The sequence below is a fragment of the Pongo pygmaeus genome, chromosome 18 (assembly GCF_028885625.2).
Source record: "Pongo pygmaeus isolate AG05252 chromosome 18, NHGRI_mPonPyg2-v2.0_pri, whole genome shotgun sequence".
In the NCBI taxonomy this organism is placed as follows: Eukaryota; Metazoa; Chordata; class Mammalia; order Primates; family Hominidae; genus Pongo; species Pongo pygmaeus.
The window spans coordinates 15,990,268-16,007,943 of NC_072391.2; the positions used below are offsets into that span (position 1 = coordinate 15,990,268).

The 17,676-nt window shown below is 46.0% G+C and overlaps 1 protein-coding gene across 1 annotated transcript in view; it reads left to right on the forward strand.

Moving 5' to 3' along the window:
- The first annotated feature begins 1,012 nt into the window (after positions 1–1,012).
- CPPED1 (calcineurin like phosphoesterase domain containing 1) overlaps positions 1,013–17,676 on the forward strand; it is a 140,241-nt gene continuing 123,577 nt past the window's right edge. Inside the window, exon 1 of the mRNA XM_054454354.2 lies at positions 1,013–1,204. Coding sequence (XP_054310329.1) covers positions 1,135–1,204 — 70 coding nt within the window. The 5' untranslated portion in view covers positions 1,013–1,134. The remainder of the gene's footprint in view (positions 1,205–17,676) is intronic.

Sequence of the window (17,676 nt, forward strand, 5' to 3'; positions counted from 1 at the left end):
TGAGACCCTGTCTCAAAATAACAACAACAACAACAAAACACAGATCATTTTCATAGAGATTTGGATTCAATAGGTCCATTCTGGAATTTGTATTTTCAACACGTTTGACAAATGCTGGCTAAGTAGTTCAGTACAATGGCTCTTGAGTTGAAAAGATCCTAATTTGGTTACTCGCAGCTTTACTACCTCTCTAGATGTGTGTCACCTTGTGCAAGTTCATTCATCTCTCTGAGCGTCAGTTTCCCCAAATGACGGATGCAGCTAATAACAGCACCACCTCCTAGGGCTGTAGTGGGGATTAAAGTGAGCCGCGTGCAAAGTGCTTAGCGCCCTGCCTGGTGCATAGCAAGCAAAGATAATAACAGAAAGATGGTGGCAGCCACTGGGAAGTTCAAGCAGAGACAGTCCTCCAAGACATCCACCTTTTCATCTTTTTTTTTTTTTTTTTTAAATTTTTTGTATTGGCAAGCTCTCTTGCTGTGTTGCCCAGGCTGGTCTCCAACACCTGGACTCAAGCGATCCTCCCTCCTTGGCCTCCCAAAGAGCTGGGGTTACAGGCGTAAGCCACCCCAGTGGCTCCTTCTGACTTTATGATAGAGTTGTCAGATCAAAAAAATCAGGACGCTTCCATTCAAACCTGCAAAAAGAGAACAATTTTTAAAAATTAGGACGCCCAGTTTAATTGGAATTTCAGATAATGAAAAAAAAATTTAACGTAAGTAGCTCCCAAATACTGCATAGGACATATTTATACCAAGTCAGTCATTGTTTAAAAAAAAAAAATCTGAAATTCCAATTTAACTGGGAGTCCTGCATTTTTACTTGTTAAATCTAGTAACCCTGCCTTTAGGGAAGGACTGACCCCAAAGCCTTATCCCCGCCCACGCGTGTCCTAGACAGTCTCCACTCGCCAGGCGCGCAGATCGATCCCAGAGGGACCGCTGGCGCCTCCGCTCCGCCCAGGCAGCACTAGTGGCGCCGCGAGCCACCGGGCCCCGCCCCGTCCCTCCCCAGTCCCGCCCCGAGAGCAAAGGGCGTCGCCCGAAGCGGGACAGATCCAGCTGTTGGCCTGTGTGAAGTCGCGCGGCTTCCACCCACGCAGTGTTCTAAGTGAAGGCCAGAAACTCGCTCGCCATGTCGGCTGCAGAGGCGGGGGGTGTTTTCCACAGAGCCCGGGGCAGGACCCTGGACGCATTTCCCGCAGGTACTGCCCGCCCCTCACCCAGGGAGGGGACTCTGGGGCTGCGGAACCTTCCGCCGGGGGAACCTTCTGTTCAGGTGTGCGCTTCGCCAGTCGGACACCATCCGGGGCTGCACCGGGGCTTGGGGGCCGCCATAACTGCATCAAAGCCTGCGCTTAGGGATTCCCTGGGCGCAGTTGAGAGGCGAGTCCGAGAGAGCGGTCTGGTCCAGGAGCCTCCCTGGCCTTGTCCTAACTTCCCCCAGAGAAGGGAAGTAAGAGGAAGGTAGCAAAGCATAGTTAATGACAGCTTGGGCTCTGCAGCGAGACCTGGTTTCCAAGCCCTGCATTAGCATCTTGGCCTCAGCTTCCACATCTGTGAAACGGGAATACTTGTGGGTGTTACTGGATAAGCGCCCGGTGCATGTTAGAGGGCGTCGGTTTTATTAAGGTTGTTCACCGTTATGTATTCTGTACTCCATAATTACAGTTATTTACTAGAAGTCATTCACCGAAATGGTAACATTGCCCCATCAGAGTAGTAGAGAGGGAGAGCAGTCGAGAGTCGCAGTAAAGTGCTTGGATTTTGGATTTAGATTATCTGCTTTGCCGTAAAAATGGGTTTGATAATACCTGCCTCATAGGGTTGTTGGAAGCGTAAACAGGTGAAAAGTATTTTTGTAACCCGGTGTTGGACGCATGCTAGGTGCTAAGTAAAGAGGGAGGTTTGTTTCAGGTTCGTTGATTCCCCTCTGTGGCTTTTTGCTGCCTGGAGCCAGATCGTCTCCCAGGCTCTCACCAGCTTTATACCCCCAGGGAAGTCACCCTAGATGCCCTACATGATCAGGCTTGTGTCCACTTCCTTCAGGGTTGTCATTCTCTCTCTTGCCCAATTCTGAAACAGGTTTTGTTTTTGCCCTTGTTTGAACTGCATTTAAAAGGGCCAAGGCCGTTCTTTCGCTGCGGGTCTTGGCGCTTGCTGTTTTCTGCTTCTTTAGCAGGGTTGGTGAGCCTGGCTCTCTCAACCATCACACCTCATTTTAAAGTTCATTCACTTCCTCAGAGAGACTTTACCTGCTACCTTATCTAAAGTAGGTTTCTCCGGTAGTTCTATGGTAAAACCTTATTTATTCATTTAAGGCGGAGTCTTGCTCTATCGCCCAGGCTGGAGTGCAGTGGCACGATCTTGGCTCACTGTAACTTCCGCCTCCCAGGTTCAAGCGATTCTCCTACCTCAGCCTCCGGAGTAGCTGGGACTATAGGCACGCACCACCACGCCCGGCTAATTTTGTATTTTTAGTAGAGACGGGGTTTCTCCATGTTGGCCAGGCTGGTCTCGAACTCCCAACCTCAGGTGATCCGCCTTCCTCAGCCTCCCAAAGTGCTGGGATTACAGACCTGAGCCACCGCGCCCGGCCTGGGATGACTGTATTTTTATGCAACTTGTCTTTTTTGTCTAACATAAAGATTTTGCTCTTTTGTTGCGGGGCAACATTCCATTAGATGATTATATACCTTATACATTCTGTTGATGTATATGCTGAATAACATGTTCCCTTTGCCTCTCCAAACCTTTCTCCCTTCCCCACCATGCCCCAGGGGGTTGCCCTCCGTGAGCTACATCAGTGGGCTCCTTGCCTTTTGGTTTTCCTTTTGGCTCAGCCAATGGGGAGCCCTGAGAAGAAATCAGAGCAGGGAGAGAAGCAAAAGGCAGCTGTATTTATTCTTGCAGTTTACTCTCTGTGGGGTTGCCTCGCCTGGCTGTCTTCTTCCCCACCCCTGAAGGTCAAGGTCGCTCCTTTTCTCAGGACAGCTTTTCTCCTCATTCTCTCTAGTTCTGGATTTGAGTAACCATTTCCTCCTTTGAGGCGTGGGAGTGGCAGTGGTTCTGCTTTTCTAACCTTGGGTTACCACACTCCCTTGTAGGTTTCGTCCACCCAACCCACCCCAAGTAATCCCTTTTTAAACCCTTTTTAAAATCATCCTAATTTGAGAATGCCAGCTATTTCCTGTAAGGATCCTGAATTATACAATAGCCATTTAGTTGTTTCTGGTTTTTGCCCTTGGTAACAGTGCTGTTATGAACATTCTGTACAGATCTCTTTGGGGACACATGGGAGAGTTACTCTGAGGCATATACCTACAAGCTAAGTTCTGGGTTATAGGGTATAATCATCCCCAGCATTACTAGATGTGGTCAAACTGCCTTCCAATTTATACTCCCACCAGCAGTATATGAGAGTTCCCTGTTACTCTGCTATATTATTATTTTTTTTTCAGTTCAAGAAATATTTGTTGTGGGCTGGTTGTGGTGGCTCACGCCTGTATATTTGTTGTGGGCCGGCCGCGGTGGCTCACACCTGTAATCCCAGCACTTTGGGAGGCTGAGGCAGGTGGATCACCTGAGGTCAGGAGTTCGACACCAGCATGCCCAACATGGCGAAACCCCATCTCTACTAAAAATACAAAATTAGCTGGGTGTGGTGGCACATGCCTGTAGTCCCAGCTACTTGGGAGGCTATGGCAGGAGAATTGCCTGAGCCTGGGAAGCAGAAGTTGCAGTGAGCCGAGAATGTGCCACTGAACTCTATGCTGGGCAACAGAGCAAGACTCCACCTCAAAAAAAAAAACCAAACAAAAAACCGAAAGGAAATAAATATTTGTTATTTTCCTATTGCACTGTCCAGTATTGTGGAGAATAGGAAGTTGGGGGCGGGGGAGTGGTTCAAGTTACATGGGCTCAGAGACTTGTAATGATCCAGGTACAAAGCTAGGGCACAAAAAATAATGCTTGGCTACTGGTGGGCTCTGAGGTCATTCACGCAGGGCTTCCCTGAGGAAGTGTTGCTTCGTCTGATTGCTAAAAGAGGAGTGTGAGTTAACTGGGCCGCTAAGAGAGGGAAGACCATTGTGGACCATGGGCCGAGCAAGTGTGAGAGTCCTAGGACATGGCAGGATGGGAAAGGGAAGGATGAGGGCTGAAGGAAGTCTCTGAGTCTGGAGCAGAAAGATGAGGTTGAGACGTGGTGTGGCATGAGGCTGGAGAGGGAGGTGGTGGTAACTAAGGATTTTTGTCGTATCCTAGTAGCATCAAGAGGTTTCAAGCTGGATGTGTGAGGAAGCAAGGATGCATGATCAGATTTTTATTTTGAAAAGAATGGTCTGGTTGCAGCAATGGCAACAAAAGCATTTCTACTTTAGAGCAACTTGGGATGCAATCCAGTTGGAAGCTGGAGCTCAAGGATGTGTCCGGAGGCTGCATTTCTGTAGTCCCCCATGGTTTACGTTTTTGTTTTTGTTTTTGTTTTTTTTTTTTGAGATGGAGTCTAGCTCTGCCACCCAGACTGCAGTGCAGTGATGCCACTTACTGCAACCTCCATCTCCCAGGTTCAAAGGATTCTCCTGCCTCAGCCTCCTGAGTAGCTGGGATTACAGGCATGTACCACCATGCCCGCTAATTTTTGTGTTTTTAGTAGAGACAGCGTTTCGCCATGTTGGCCAGGCTGGTCTGGGACTCCTGACCTCAGGTGCCTCGGCCTCCCAAAGTGCTGGGATTTACAGTCATGAGCCACCGCACTTGGCCCCCATTGTTTACTTTGAATGTGTTTATTTGCTGTAGCTGGAGGTGCCTATTGGGCACGGGTTGTCTTCCAGTGGAGATGATGGGAGTGCTGAGGTATAGTAGCTTCCTAGGCCATTGCAGCTGCCAGGGGGCCACCACTGGGACCAGAGGATCAGAGAGCAGCTCCCCTGGATAAGAATGGGGATGCTGGAGAGAGACTTGACGATAAATCTATAAGATACCTACCCTGCTGATAGGAGGAGAGAGTGACTCTGAACTTTTCTTAGCCCCAAGTAAATCTAGAAGTGGGGCCAGCACTTGATCTCCTCTGTGAGCCATGCAGTCCCATAGACACACCCAGGATGGGTCATTTAACGGAGGGCCTAGAGAGGCCCAGCCTCAGAGTGTTCTGCAGAGAACCCCAGGTTTGTGGGTTCACATTACTAGGTGCTGAACCCTAGCCTACCATTGTTGCTTCCGTTGCACTCATTGACAATTCCCCGGGGTCCTGACTGTCTTAGCATCGCTGGCGACTTGGAGAGGTGCCCTTAGAGGCATCAAAGGCCCCTGCAGACTCCTTTGGAAGCCAGTAGAGTTGCCCCTTGGGCAGACTGAGAAAGTTAAAGAACTAGCTTTTCGAGGCTGGGAGCAGTGGCTTACGCCTGTAATTCCAGTACTTTGGGAGGCTGAGGCGGGTGGATTGCTTGAGGCCAGGAGTTTAAGACCAGTCTGGCCAACATTGTGAAACCCCGTCTCCACTGAAATTAAAAAAATTAGCCAGGTGTGGTGGCAGGCACCTGTAATCCCAGCTACTCGAGAGGCTGAGGCAGGAGAATCGCTTGAACCTGAGAGGCGGAGGTTGCAGTAAGCCAAGATTGCCTGCTGCACTGTAGCCTGGGAGACAGAGTGATGACTGCATCTCAAAAAAAAAAAAAAAAAAAAAAAGGAGCTGACTTTTCCCCTTCTCTTGCGAAAACACACACCATCAAAGGGGTTTGATTAACTCAAGCAACAGTCCCTAAAAATCACAGCTCTGAACCCTTCACCTTTGCTGCAGAATCAGCTCATTGAGCAGTTTGTTTTCCAAGTGTAGCCTGCCAGTTAAATGAAAGAGCGCTTTGCTTTAAGACCCATTTCCTCCCACCAGTGATTTACGTGAGTAACAGTATTTCCATCAACTCCTTCCAGTAGTGGTGTGTGTGACACTTGGTTTCAGTCATCCGTTCCCTGTTAACATAATCTGCTAGGCTCTGTTGACGGATGTTGATTAAAAAAAATTGTACACGTCTCACCTGAGAAAGCTCACATTCCTAAGGCATGTTCAGATATTCATTTTAATTAGGCAAATTGATAATTAGGTTTTCTTGACACATATCCTAATTAGGACTACTTTCTTCTAGTAATTGTCTTTTGAGAAGTTTATGGCTTCTGTTTTGAAGAAATCCTAAAAGGGAGAGATATCAAGATAAAATATGCTTTTAAAGTGACTTGTATTTAATTATTTTTAGGTCTGAATCTGTTTTTCCAGTTTGATATTTTCCCTTCAGAGAACTGGACTAATGGGTGGTATTCTTAAAAAGATTATTTTCCCAGACATTTCATTCCTAAGAAACTGATGGAATTTGCTAATCCTGAGTCTTCCCTTGTACTCTCTGGAAAACTTCTCCCTTGGCAGAGAATAAATAGAGAGTCTCAGTAAAAAAATAACTCACTCTGTCTCTTGCAGGTCTCACCTAAGAACTTTTCTAGAAATAGTAGACCTGGAAAGGTATTTCCAAGTTTGAACAAATTTGAACATATTGTGGTTTTAAAAATTCTGACAGGATGATGATGATGAAATAAATGCTTTAAATTGTGCCATACATTTAGGCCAAACTAGTTATCTCTTATTTGAGATATATTTGAAGGTCCTCTTATTTGAGAGTTCCTGTGATTAAATAGGGCTTATGATTACTTTCTCAACTCTTTCTTGTAATCATCAGTCAAGAGATAGAGTGACCAGCACACGTATGTAAAAAGTTTGCACTATAACATTTCCAGGAAACACAATTAATTTTATTTTTGAATGTCAGGGTTTTTCCTCATTTTAAAAAATTTATTTATTTATTCATTATATTTTATTTCTTTTGAGGTGGTCTTGCTCTGTCACCCAGGCTGGAGTACAGTGGTGTGATCATGGCTCATTGCAGCCTCAACCTGTGGTGCTTAAGTGATCCTCCCACCTCAGCCTCCTGAGTAGCTGAGACTACAGGCATGCACCACCATGCCTGGCTATTTTTAAGTATTTTTTTGTAGAGACAAGGTCTTACTATGTTGCCCAGGCTGGTCTTGAACTCCTGAACTCAAGCTATCCTCCCACCTCAGCCTCCCAAACTGTTAGGACAAGCTTGTCCAACCCATGGTCTGCTGGCCACATGTGGCCCAGGATGGCTTTGAATGTGTCCCAGCACAAATTCCTAAACTTTCTTAAAAGTTGAGATTTTTTTGCGATTTTTTTTTTTAAGCTCATCAGCTATCATTAATGTTAGTGTATTTCATGTGTGGCCCAAGACAGTTCTTCTGTTGTGGCCCAGGAAAGCCAAAAGACTGGACATCCCTGTGCTAGGATTACAGGTGTGAGCCACTGGGCCTGGCCTGCTTTAAAATTTTTTTTGGAGACAGGGTCTTACTCTGTCACCTATGCTGGAGTGCAGTTGCATGATCTCCACCCACCGCAGCCTCCCCCTCCTGGGCTCAAGCCATCCTCGATCCTCCCACCTCCACCTCCTGAGTAGCTAGGAACACAGAAAGTGCTACCACGCCTGGCTAATTTTTGTATTTTTTGTAGAGACAGTTTCGCCATTCATCACTCAGGTTAGTCTTGAACTCTTGGACCCCGAGCAATCCTCCTGCCTCAGCCTCCAAAAGTGCTGGGATTACAGGCGTGAGCCACCGCACCTGGCCTAAATTTTTTAATAACTTTCTTGAGGTATAATTTATATACCATAACATGCATTTTAAGTTTACAACTCAAGGGATTTTATTAACTTTAGAGTGGTGTAGTCACAATCTAACTTTAGCACATCTCTACCTTCCCAAAAAAGAAGTTTTATACCCACTTGCAAGTCTCTTCATGTTGCCACTCCCAGCACAGGCAACTGCTAATTTACCTCCATAGATGTGCCTTTTCTGGACATTTCATGTTAATGGAATAATCTGTGGTCTTTTGTAACTGGCCTCTTTGTGTTAGCATAAGGTTTCTGAGGCTCACTCATTTTGTAGCTTGAACCAATACTTTGTTCCTTTTTACTAAATGATATTCCATTGTATGGATAACCCATTTTGTTTATCCGACCACCTATTGATAAACATTTGGACATTTTTTTTTTTGACACTGATGGACATTTCACGCATCTGAGTACCTCTTGTCTATTGGGAATAAAGCTGCTATGAACAGTCACAGACACATCTTCTTAAGGGTATTTGTTCTCATATCTTTTGGGTAGATACCTAGGATTGGAATTGCAGAGTCATACGGTAACTATGTTTAATATTTTGAGGAACCACCAAACTATTTTCCAAAGCAGACGCGCCATTTTACATTCCCACCAGCAGTGTATATGGGTTCCAGTTTCTCCATATCCTTGCCAACATTTCTTATTGCCAGTCTTTTTTATTATAACCATCCAAATCAGTGTGAAGTAGTATCTCATTGTGATTTTTTTTTTTTGAGACAGGGTCTCACTCTGTCGCCCAGGGTGGAGTGCAGTGGCATGATCTTGGCTCACTGCAACTTTGCCTCCTGGATTCAAGTGATTCCCCTGCCTCAGACTCCCAAGTAGCTGGGATTTCAGGTGCACACAACCACACCTGGCTAATTTTTGTGTTTTTTAGTAGAGATGGGGTTTCACCATGTTGCCCAGGCTTGTCTGGAACTCCTGACCTCAGGTAATCCACTTGCCTCAGCCTCCCAAAGTGCTGGGATTATAGGCGTGAGCCACAATGCCTGGCCAGTTGTAGGTTTCTTCTTGTGACTTTGCTGTCTTTTTCTACCTGTACACTATAAATTCTTGAGGAGCAGGAAGCCCAGACCTAGGATGGTGTCTAGCAGTAGTGGCCATTCAATGGCTTTTGTTTTAAAGACAAAGTCTTGCTCTATCGCCCAGGCTGGAGTGCAGTGGCATGATCTCGGCTCACTGCAACCTCTGCTTCCTGGGTTCAAGTGATTCTCCTGCCTCAGACTCCCAAGTAGCTGGGATTACAGGTGCATGCCACTAATTTTTGTGTTTTGGTAGAGACGGGATTTTACCATGTTGGCCAGGCTGGTCTTGAACTCCTGACCTCAAGTGAACTGCCCGCCTCGGCCTCTTGAAGTGCTGGGATTACAGGCCTAAGCCACCATGCCTGGCCTCAGTGACCATTTAATATTGAGTAAATGGATGAGTATGAATGAATACACTCCACCTGGATCACCTGTGTGTATCTGTCCAACCCACTGCTCTCATGTACCATGGAGTCTCCGGACTAAACAAAGCTGAGACCAAGGTATTGATCAAAGCAATAGAAGTTGTTGGCTGGGTACGGTGGCTCACGCCTGTAATCCTAACACTTTGGGAGGCTGAGGCGAGTGGATCACTTGAGGTCAGGAGTTCGAGACCAGCCTGGCCAACATGGTGAAACCCCATCTTTACTAAAAATACAATAATTAGCTGGGCATGGTAGCTGGCACCTGTAATCCTAGCTACTCTGGAGGCTGAGGCAGGAGAACTGCATGCGCCTGGGAGGCAGAGGTTGCAATGAGCCAAGATCATGCCAGTATACTCCAGTCTGGGCCACAGAGTGAGACTCCGTCTCCAAAAAAAAAAAAGAAAAAAAAAAAAGTTGCACGACTACGCCAGGTGGCTGTGCACTGTGTGCACTACTCCAAAGCATCTAGAGGCAGAGGTTTTGCCTACCAGGTGGGTACCCTCACATGGAGCACATCTGCCCGGAGGAAGGGTTACCTTCTCTTTGCATCTGGGGCTTCTGTTAGCCTGGCCTTGTGCCTACGCAGCTGCTTCTGCCCAGAGAAGGCATCTTCTACCAATTCTTCCCAGAGTGCTGCCTGGGACAGCAGCTGCCTGCTGTCTTGTTAGGGAAATGGGGAAAAAAATAACAGCAAACATCCACCAAAACCAGGCAAACCCCAAGTGGAGTTCTGCTCTTGAAAAGTGAGAGAGGTTCTGGAAATGTCTTTTCCCCTTTTAACCATTGTCTTGAATGGCATCGGCCAAAGCCAGTGATACTGAAAGCCGCCTGGCCACGAAGGCCCAGCCCATCTGCTTTCTTAGTTCTCTGAAGAGTTGCAGATAAAGATTTTGGAAGGACGGTCATTGTGGCAGCCAAGCCGTGACTCAGAAGCTTTTGTGTGTCTCAGAACTGCCTTTTGGATGCATTTAGGCCAAGAAAAGAGAGGTTGGGTAAATTTACCTTTGTACAGGTTGAGCATCCCTATTGCAAAATGCTCTAAGATCCGACCGAAACTTTTTGAGCACTGACTTGATGATCAAAGGTCATGCTCAAAAGCATTTCGGATTTCAGATTTTACAGATTAGGAATGCACTACCAGTTTGCATATGCAAATGTTCCAAAATATGAAAAAAATCTGGAATCTGAAACTCTTCTGGTCGCAAGCATTTCAGATAAGAGATATGCAACCTGTACTTAGGCCAAGTCATTTGGAGACTCTGAGGATATTGCTGTCACAGTTAATTATTTTGGGGGTGGGGGGAGGGACAGGGTCCTGAAGGACACTATTTTTTTTTTTCCTTTAACAACTGTTAGCATACCCTACAGTTCACCACGTGAATTGTTAATTAAATAATATTTACCACTTTGGGCTTCTTTCTGATTTAACAGTGTAAATGTGTACAATTCAGTGGCTTTTAGTATATTCACAGAGGTGTACAACCATCACCACAATCAATTTTAGAACATTTTCCTTAATCCAAGAAGAAACCCTGCACCCCTGTGCTGAAATTGCCCCCAAAGACCCCCAACCCCTAAACAGCCACTAATGAAGGACACTCTTATCTGCTGCATACCATTCTGGCAGCTTCACAGTGGGGACATTAAGATTGTTAAGTCAGAAAGAGTCCCAAAGTGGTAAATATTGTTTAGCTACTCTTTGGTGGTTTTTTTTTTTTTTTTTTTTTTAAACCGCTGAAATAAGGTTAGTCCCCAGAGCAGTTGAAGAGTATTGCTGGAGACATTTAGATTGTGATCCACTATGCAGATTGCTATCGTGAGAAACTGCAAAAATTGCATTTTGTTGCCATTTGCTCTTTAGCTAGAAAGCCTCCAGGCGGCTGTGAAGCTCCCCATCTTTGCTGCTTTATAACCAAAGCAATATCCACAGTATATAAAGGAAAAGATGTTAAGACCAAAGCATGTAAATGTATATGTGTCTCTCATCAGATGTTTTCTCAGCCCTACCATGTGCTGTGGGAACCAAGAGATAGGTGAGTCTTTAAAAAGTCTGTCTCTGCTAAAATAAGGGTAGGGATTACTATGAATGGTAGTCATGGTGCGAGTAACTCACTTCTGACCACTTGCTCTGTGTCTAGTCCAAATGCTTTACATGTTTTAAGTCATTAATTCTTCACAACAAGCCTTTTGAGGTAGGAGCTGTTATTCCTACTTTGCAGATAAGGAGACTGAGGCCCAGAGAGGTTCAGGAACTTGCATCATGTCACGTAGCTGGTAAAGGGTAGAAATAGGATTTGAACTTGGGCACTCAAGCCTCAGTCTGAGCTCCAGTGGAACTCAGTTAAGGGTTTCAGGAGATAGAGGCCCAAAGTCAGTTGTCAGCATAGTCTATCCCCGCCTCCCGCTCCAACCTTCTGGTGACTTAGGGTCTGGGTACTTGCAGTACCCCGTCCCTGGAGCGCATCCCCACAGCCCCACCCACTGGCCACTCTGTCTTGCAATCAGCCTGATTACCCTGCAGTTGTAAAGAGCGAAGTGTGTAATTGACTTGTGTAACTGACTTAGTTATTTGCTTGTTTGTTGTGCATCTCCCCTGCTGTCATGTAAGGTTTTAAGGAACAGGATCCATCAGCATTGCTCACTGTTGAATGTCCAACCACTGACAGCCAGTGCCATAGAGCAGATGCACAGAACATACCTGCTTGAATGAGTGAAGGAGGCCGAGCTGCATCTGCCTACAGGGCAGGGAGCATTTGAGCTGGCAGGGAAGCGTAGAAGGGATTTCAGCAGGAAGAGTTGGTAGAATGGAGAGCATATACCAGAAAGAGGAGGGGAAGTGTATTAATCCATTCTCACGCTGCTAATAAAGACAGACCCAAGACTGGGTAATTTATAAAGGAAAGAGGTTTAATGGACTCACACTTCACATGGCTGGGGAGGCCTCACAATCATGGTGGAAGACAAAGGAAGAGCAAAGGGACATCTTACATGGTGGCAGGCAAGAGAACGTGTGCAGGGGAACTGCCCTTTATAAAACCATCAGATCTCGTGAGACTTTTCACTATCATGAGAACAGCATGGGAAAGACCAGCCCCCATGATTCAGTTACCTCCCACCGGGTCCTTCCCATGACATGTGGGAATTATGGGAGCTACAATTCAAGATGAGATTTGGGTGGGGACACAGCCAAACCAAATCAGGAAGTATGGGGTGTGTTGGAGAAGCAGATAGTGGTCTCTCTGGGGGGATTCCTGTGGTATGTCTTAAGCAGGGTTTTTCAGCCCCCCAGCATTGTTGACGTTTGTGGGCTGGATTTTGTTGTGGGTTCCTGTCCTGTGCATTATGAGATGTTTAGCAGCATCTCCAGCCTTTATCCACTGGATTCCAGCAGCACCACCCACTTCCCAGTGTGATACCCCAAAATGTCTGTAGACATTGTTATGTGTCAAAATCATCCCTGGTCTGATGGGACTACAGCCACTGGTCCATCAGGACCAGTGAGATACAACTGGAAGAGGCCAGGCACAGCGGTTCAGGCTTGTAATCCCAGCACTTTGGGAGGCTGAGGCAGGTGGATCACTTGAAGTCAGGAGTTTGAGAGCAGTCTGGCCAACATGGTGAAACCTCATCTCTACTAAAAATACAAAACATTAGCCAGGTGTGGTGGTGCACTCCTGTAATCTCAGTTGTTCGGGAGGCTGAGGCAGGGGAATTGCTTGAACCTGGGGGGCGGAGGTTGCAATGAGCCAAGATTGTGCCACTGCACTCCAGCCTTGGTGACAGATAAAGACTCCATCTCAAAAAAAAAGATACAGCTGGAAGAACTTTGGGCCCCTTTTAGGCCCAAGTGCTAGAATGAGTGGATGAGTGGGGATCCATTGATGTCTTCATCCTTTTCTTCATCAAATATTGACTGATGCCTGCCACATGCCAGACTCAATAATACAAGCTGCTGATATGTTGGAAAGGGAATGCAAATGTGGGCCTATCCTGGAGCTTTCAGGATGATGGCTCTGTAGCCAGGAATTTGATGATCTGGTTAAGGGGTTGGGAAGAGACATAATGGCAGCAACTGCCTGAGATGGACTGGAGTAGGGAGAGCTGCAGGGAGCCATCCTGCCAGCCTCCTTCTCCCAGGTGGGAATCATGAAAACCTGGCCCAAGAGTAGTTGGTGATGGGAACGGGAAGGTGGGGCTGCTGCGGGGATATTGTAGACGTGGCATGATGCGACTTGGCTGGCTACATGCACAGGATAACACATGATCTTAAGATCTGTAGATTGGGGGACTAGGGATGATGGTGGCAAAATTAGCGAGATGTAGGGAGGGAGCCAGTCTTAAAGAAAGATGTGCAGCCATAGAAAAGAATGAGCTCATGTCCTTTGCAGGGACATGGATGAAGCTGGGAGCCATCATTCTCAGCAAACTAACACAGGAACAGAAAACCAAACACTGCATGTTCTCACTCATAAGTGGGAGTTGAACAATGAGAACACTTGGACACGGGGAGGGGAACATCACACACCGGGGCCTGTTGGGGGGTGGGGGGCAAGCGGAGGGAGAGCATTAGCACAAATACCTAGTGCATGCGGTGCTTAAAACCTAGAGGACGGGTTGATGGGGCAGCAGACCACCATGGCACATGTATACCTATGTAACAAACCTGCATGTTCTGCACATGTATCCCAGAACTTAAAGTAAAATTAAAAAAAAAAAAAGAAAGATGATGGATTTGCCTGTGGAAGTGTTGAATTTAAGATCCTGATGGGACAAGCTGGGGGCTTGGACGTGTCCAGAAAAACAAACTTAATAATACTATGTTCTACTCTTTTTTTTTTTTTTTTTTTTTTTTTTTGAGACAGAATCTTGCTCTGTCACCAGGCTGGAGTGCAGTGGTATGATCTGCAGTCTCCGCCTCCAAGGTTCAAGCAATTCTCCTGCCTCAGCCTCCTGAGTTGCTGGGACTACAGGTGCGTGCCACCATGCCCGGCTAATTTTTGTATTGTTAATAGAGATAGGGTTTCACCATGTTGGCCAGGATGGTCTCGATCTCTTGACCTCATGATCCACCCCCCCCTTCGGCCTCCCAAAGTGCTGGGATTATGGGCGTGAGCCACCGCGACCGACCAATGTGACTTTTCTTATGAAAATCAAGTTAAGAAAGCTATTTATCATTGTATTCTACCTTGAATTATTTGAGGTTGCATACAAGTAACAGGTTTAGCACATCATGAGAGCACAAATTATTATAATGTTAGGTATTACTTAATAAGGTGGCTGGCCCCCAGGCATTTTCCTAGTTGGGTGATGAAAACAGTGATTCATTTGCTTTTGGGGGCACCTTCATTATAGTTAGTCATTGATCAACTGGTAATAGCCAAAGAATCAATAAAATTTCTAATTCTTGGTATATATTAAAAAGTCAGCTTTCATTAACATTGACAAATATGCCTAAAAGGGATAATAAAAATGAGAGAGGAAATATATTAGCAGAGACAAATCCAAGAAAACATTTAGTTCATGATTTTAAAAGTTCAACGGTAAAGAGCAATTGCAATTTGAATATCTGTCTTTCAGGCAGGATATTGGCACATAAACAGAGGCTCATAGGAAAGATTAATGGTAAAGCATAGTGTGAGTTCTTCCAGGTTTTTAAGATTCTTCTCTGAGTGCAATTGCTTTGCACCTGATAATGTTTAAAGAAAACCTACCGGCCTTTCTGTCCTTAGTTTGATATTATCCAAAATTCACTGTGTATTTATCCCTCAGTTTTGAAATATGGTTTCTGTGACAGTCTTTTATAAGTTAGCTGAAATGTGGAAGTGGCCAGATCTTATTATTCTCTATACAACAGGTGAATCTGATTTCTAAGGTCAATTTTTCATTTAAAAGTGTTTCAAAGTTAATTTTATAATTCGATTTAGAAAATTATGGCAACTCAGGCTGGATGCGGTAGCTCATGGCTGTAATCCTAGCACCTTGGGAGGCCGAGGTGGGCTGATCACTCGAGCTCAGGAGTTCTAGACCAGCCTGGGCAACATGGCAAAACCCCTTCTCTACCAAAAATACAAAAAATTAACCGGGCATGGTGGCACGCACTTGTGCTCCCAGCTACTCCAGAGGCTGACGTGGGAGGATCGCTTGAGCCCGGGAAGTGGAAGTTGCAGTGAACCAAGGTCATGCCACTGCACTCCAACCTGGGTGACCGAGTGAGATCCCATTAAAAAAAAAATTATGGTAACTCATTAGCTTATTTTTCTTTTTTCCTGGCTTGTTGTTTGGCTAGACCTAGGCATTCCTGGCTTGGATCGGTCTTCTCTATAGTAATTTCACCTGTCCTGAAATGTGGGAGAGTGATGTCTGTGGCAGAATATGCAAAGGTGGAGGCCTGGTTTGCCCCTTAGCCTTTGTAAATCTCAGTCAATGTATTTTCCTTTGCTGGGTCTCCTCTTCCTCACCTCTAAGCAAAATGGAAAGATTACCATAGATAAGGGCTTGTCATTGCAGATGCCAACAGCAGCCAGGTGGTAAATTGGGCCAGGTGGAGACTGTGGCAAATTTGAGAGCACAAGCCCCATGTAAAGGCACAACCACTCTACAGACCCAGAGAGTCACTAGCACGCTTCATTTGGGTCTGATGTGGCCAGATTTTCCAAGAGAATCCAGAAGGCCAGATATATATATGAAACTCATGAATTAAAAAGGTTGGCAACAAATTCAGAAGTTTATAAACGCTGCCTGGGCCCAACAGCACACATCTGCTAGGCAGACCTCATCCACAGACGTCGAGTTTGTAATCTCTGGAAGAGATCACCACTGAGCACTCACAGGAGACAGATGCCTGGGTCCCCGCCTGTGCCTCAGATCAACCCTGTGCTATTGGCAGGGACCCTGAACATCACAGCTGACCAGGGAAAAGCTCTGGGTCTTGCCGTCATTGTCTTTGTGTACAGCCCATTTATCAAGACGTTCCATTTGAAGTAAACTTTTTGGAGAGAAAATGTCAGTATTGAGGTGGATAACTTGGGGGCAGCCCAGAGCATGTTTTGTCTTCGTCATGGCTTTTGCCACTCCAGGCCATCCAGCCCAGCAGCAGTGAGGTTCTGAATAGCTCTTGGGTAGAAGTTGCTGGGTCTTTATTGTGTGACCTTCAACTTGAGGCATGCCTAAGCCCCATCTCCCTTCCCCCTCACTACCCAGACCTCAGCATCTCCCCCTTGGTTTAATGAAAGGCTGGTTACAGTAACTCTGAGAGTCCTTCCAGCACTGACAATTTCTAGTACTTAGGTAGGAAAAGGCGGGCTTCTGTGAGTTAAGCCTTCTGATCTCACCAGGATGAGCTACAATAAATGGCCTTATTGAGTGCAGTACTGGAAGGTCAGGTGCAAATGTGACATTAACTTAGATAAGCCTCACATTAAATATGTGAGGCTAGCCCTCAGGTTTATATTACTATCCATGGCTGACTCTCAGCTGAGCCCGGTGATCTCACCTCCAGGTGTTCATGTTCTGGGTGATCCCCTGCCCTTAAGGTGGGCTGCCCTAGTAACTTGATTGTAATGAGCAGAACACAGCAAAAGTGATGGGGTGTTAATTCCATCATGATGTTACATAAGATTGTAGCTTCCATTTGCTAGCAGACCCTCTGCCTTGTGTGGTTCCATGAGGCAAGTCTCCATGTTGCAAGCTGCCATATTGGAGAGGCCCATATGGCAAGGAACTGAAGGCAGCCTCCAGCCGGCAGCCAGTGAGGAACTGAAGCCATCAGTCCTACAACTTACAAGTTGCTGAATCCTACTAACCACTGTGTAAGTGAGCTTGGAAACAGATCCTGCCCCATGTGAGTCTTCAGATGAGACCTCAGCATTGACCAACACTTCTGTTGCAGCTTGTGAGAGACCTTACAGAGGACCAGCTAAACCATGCCAGACTCCCACAGAGGCTGTGAGATAATAAATGTGGGTTGTTTGAAGCTGATACATTTGTGGTAGTTTTTTACACAGCAGTAGACAGCTAAGTTACCTTCTCTATGAATCTGTTAAAAAATTAACATTGAAAAAGTTAAATTCGCTGGCTGGGTGTGGTGGCTCACGCCTGTAATCCCAGCACTTTGGGAGGCTGAGGAGAGCGGATCACGAGGTCAGGAGTTCAAAACCAGCCTGGCCAACATAGTGAAACCCCATCTCTACTAAAAATACAAAAATTAGCCAGGTGTGGTGGTGGGCGCCTATAGTCCCAGCTACTCAGGAGGCTGAGGCGGAAGAATCGCTTGAACCAGGAGGCAGAGGTTTCAGTGAGCTGAGACCACGCCACTGCACTGCAGTCTGAGTGACAGAGTGAGACTCCATCTCAAAAAAAAAAAAAAGAGAAAAATTCATTCTGGACATTCTTATTCATAACAGATATAGGTGTTTTAATTAAATAAATGTATGTTTTTACCACGTATTAACACTAAATACCCTATAGGCATTATCCAGAGCTTTGTGTG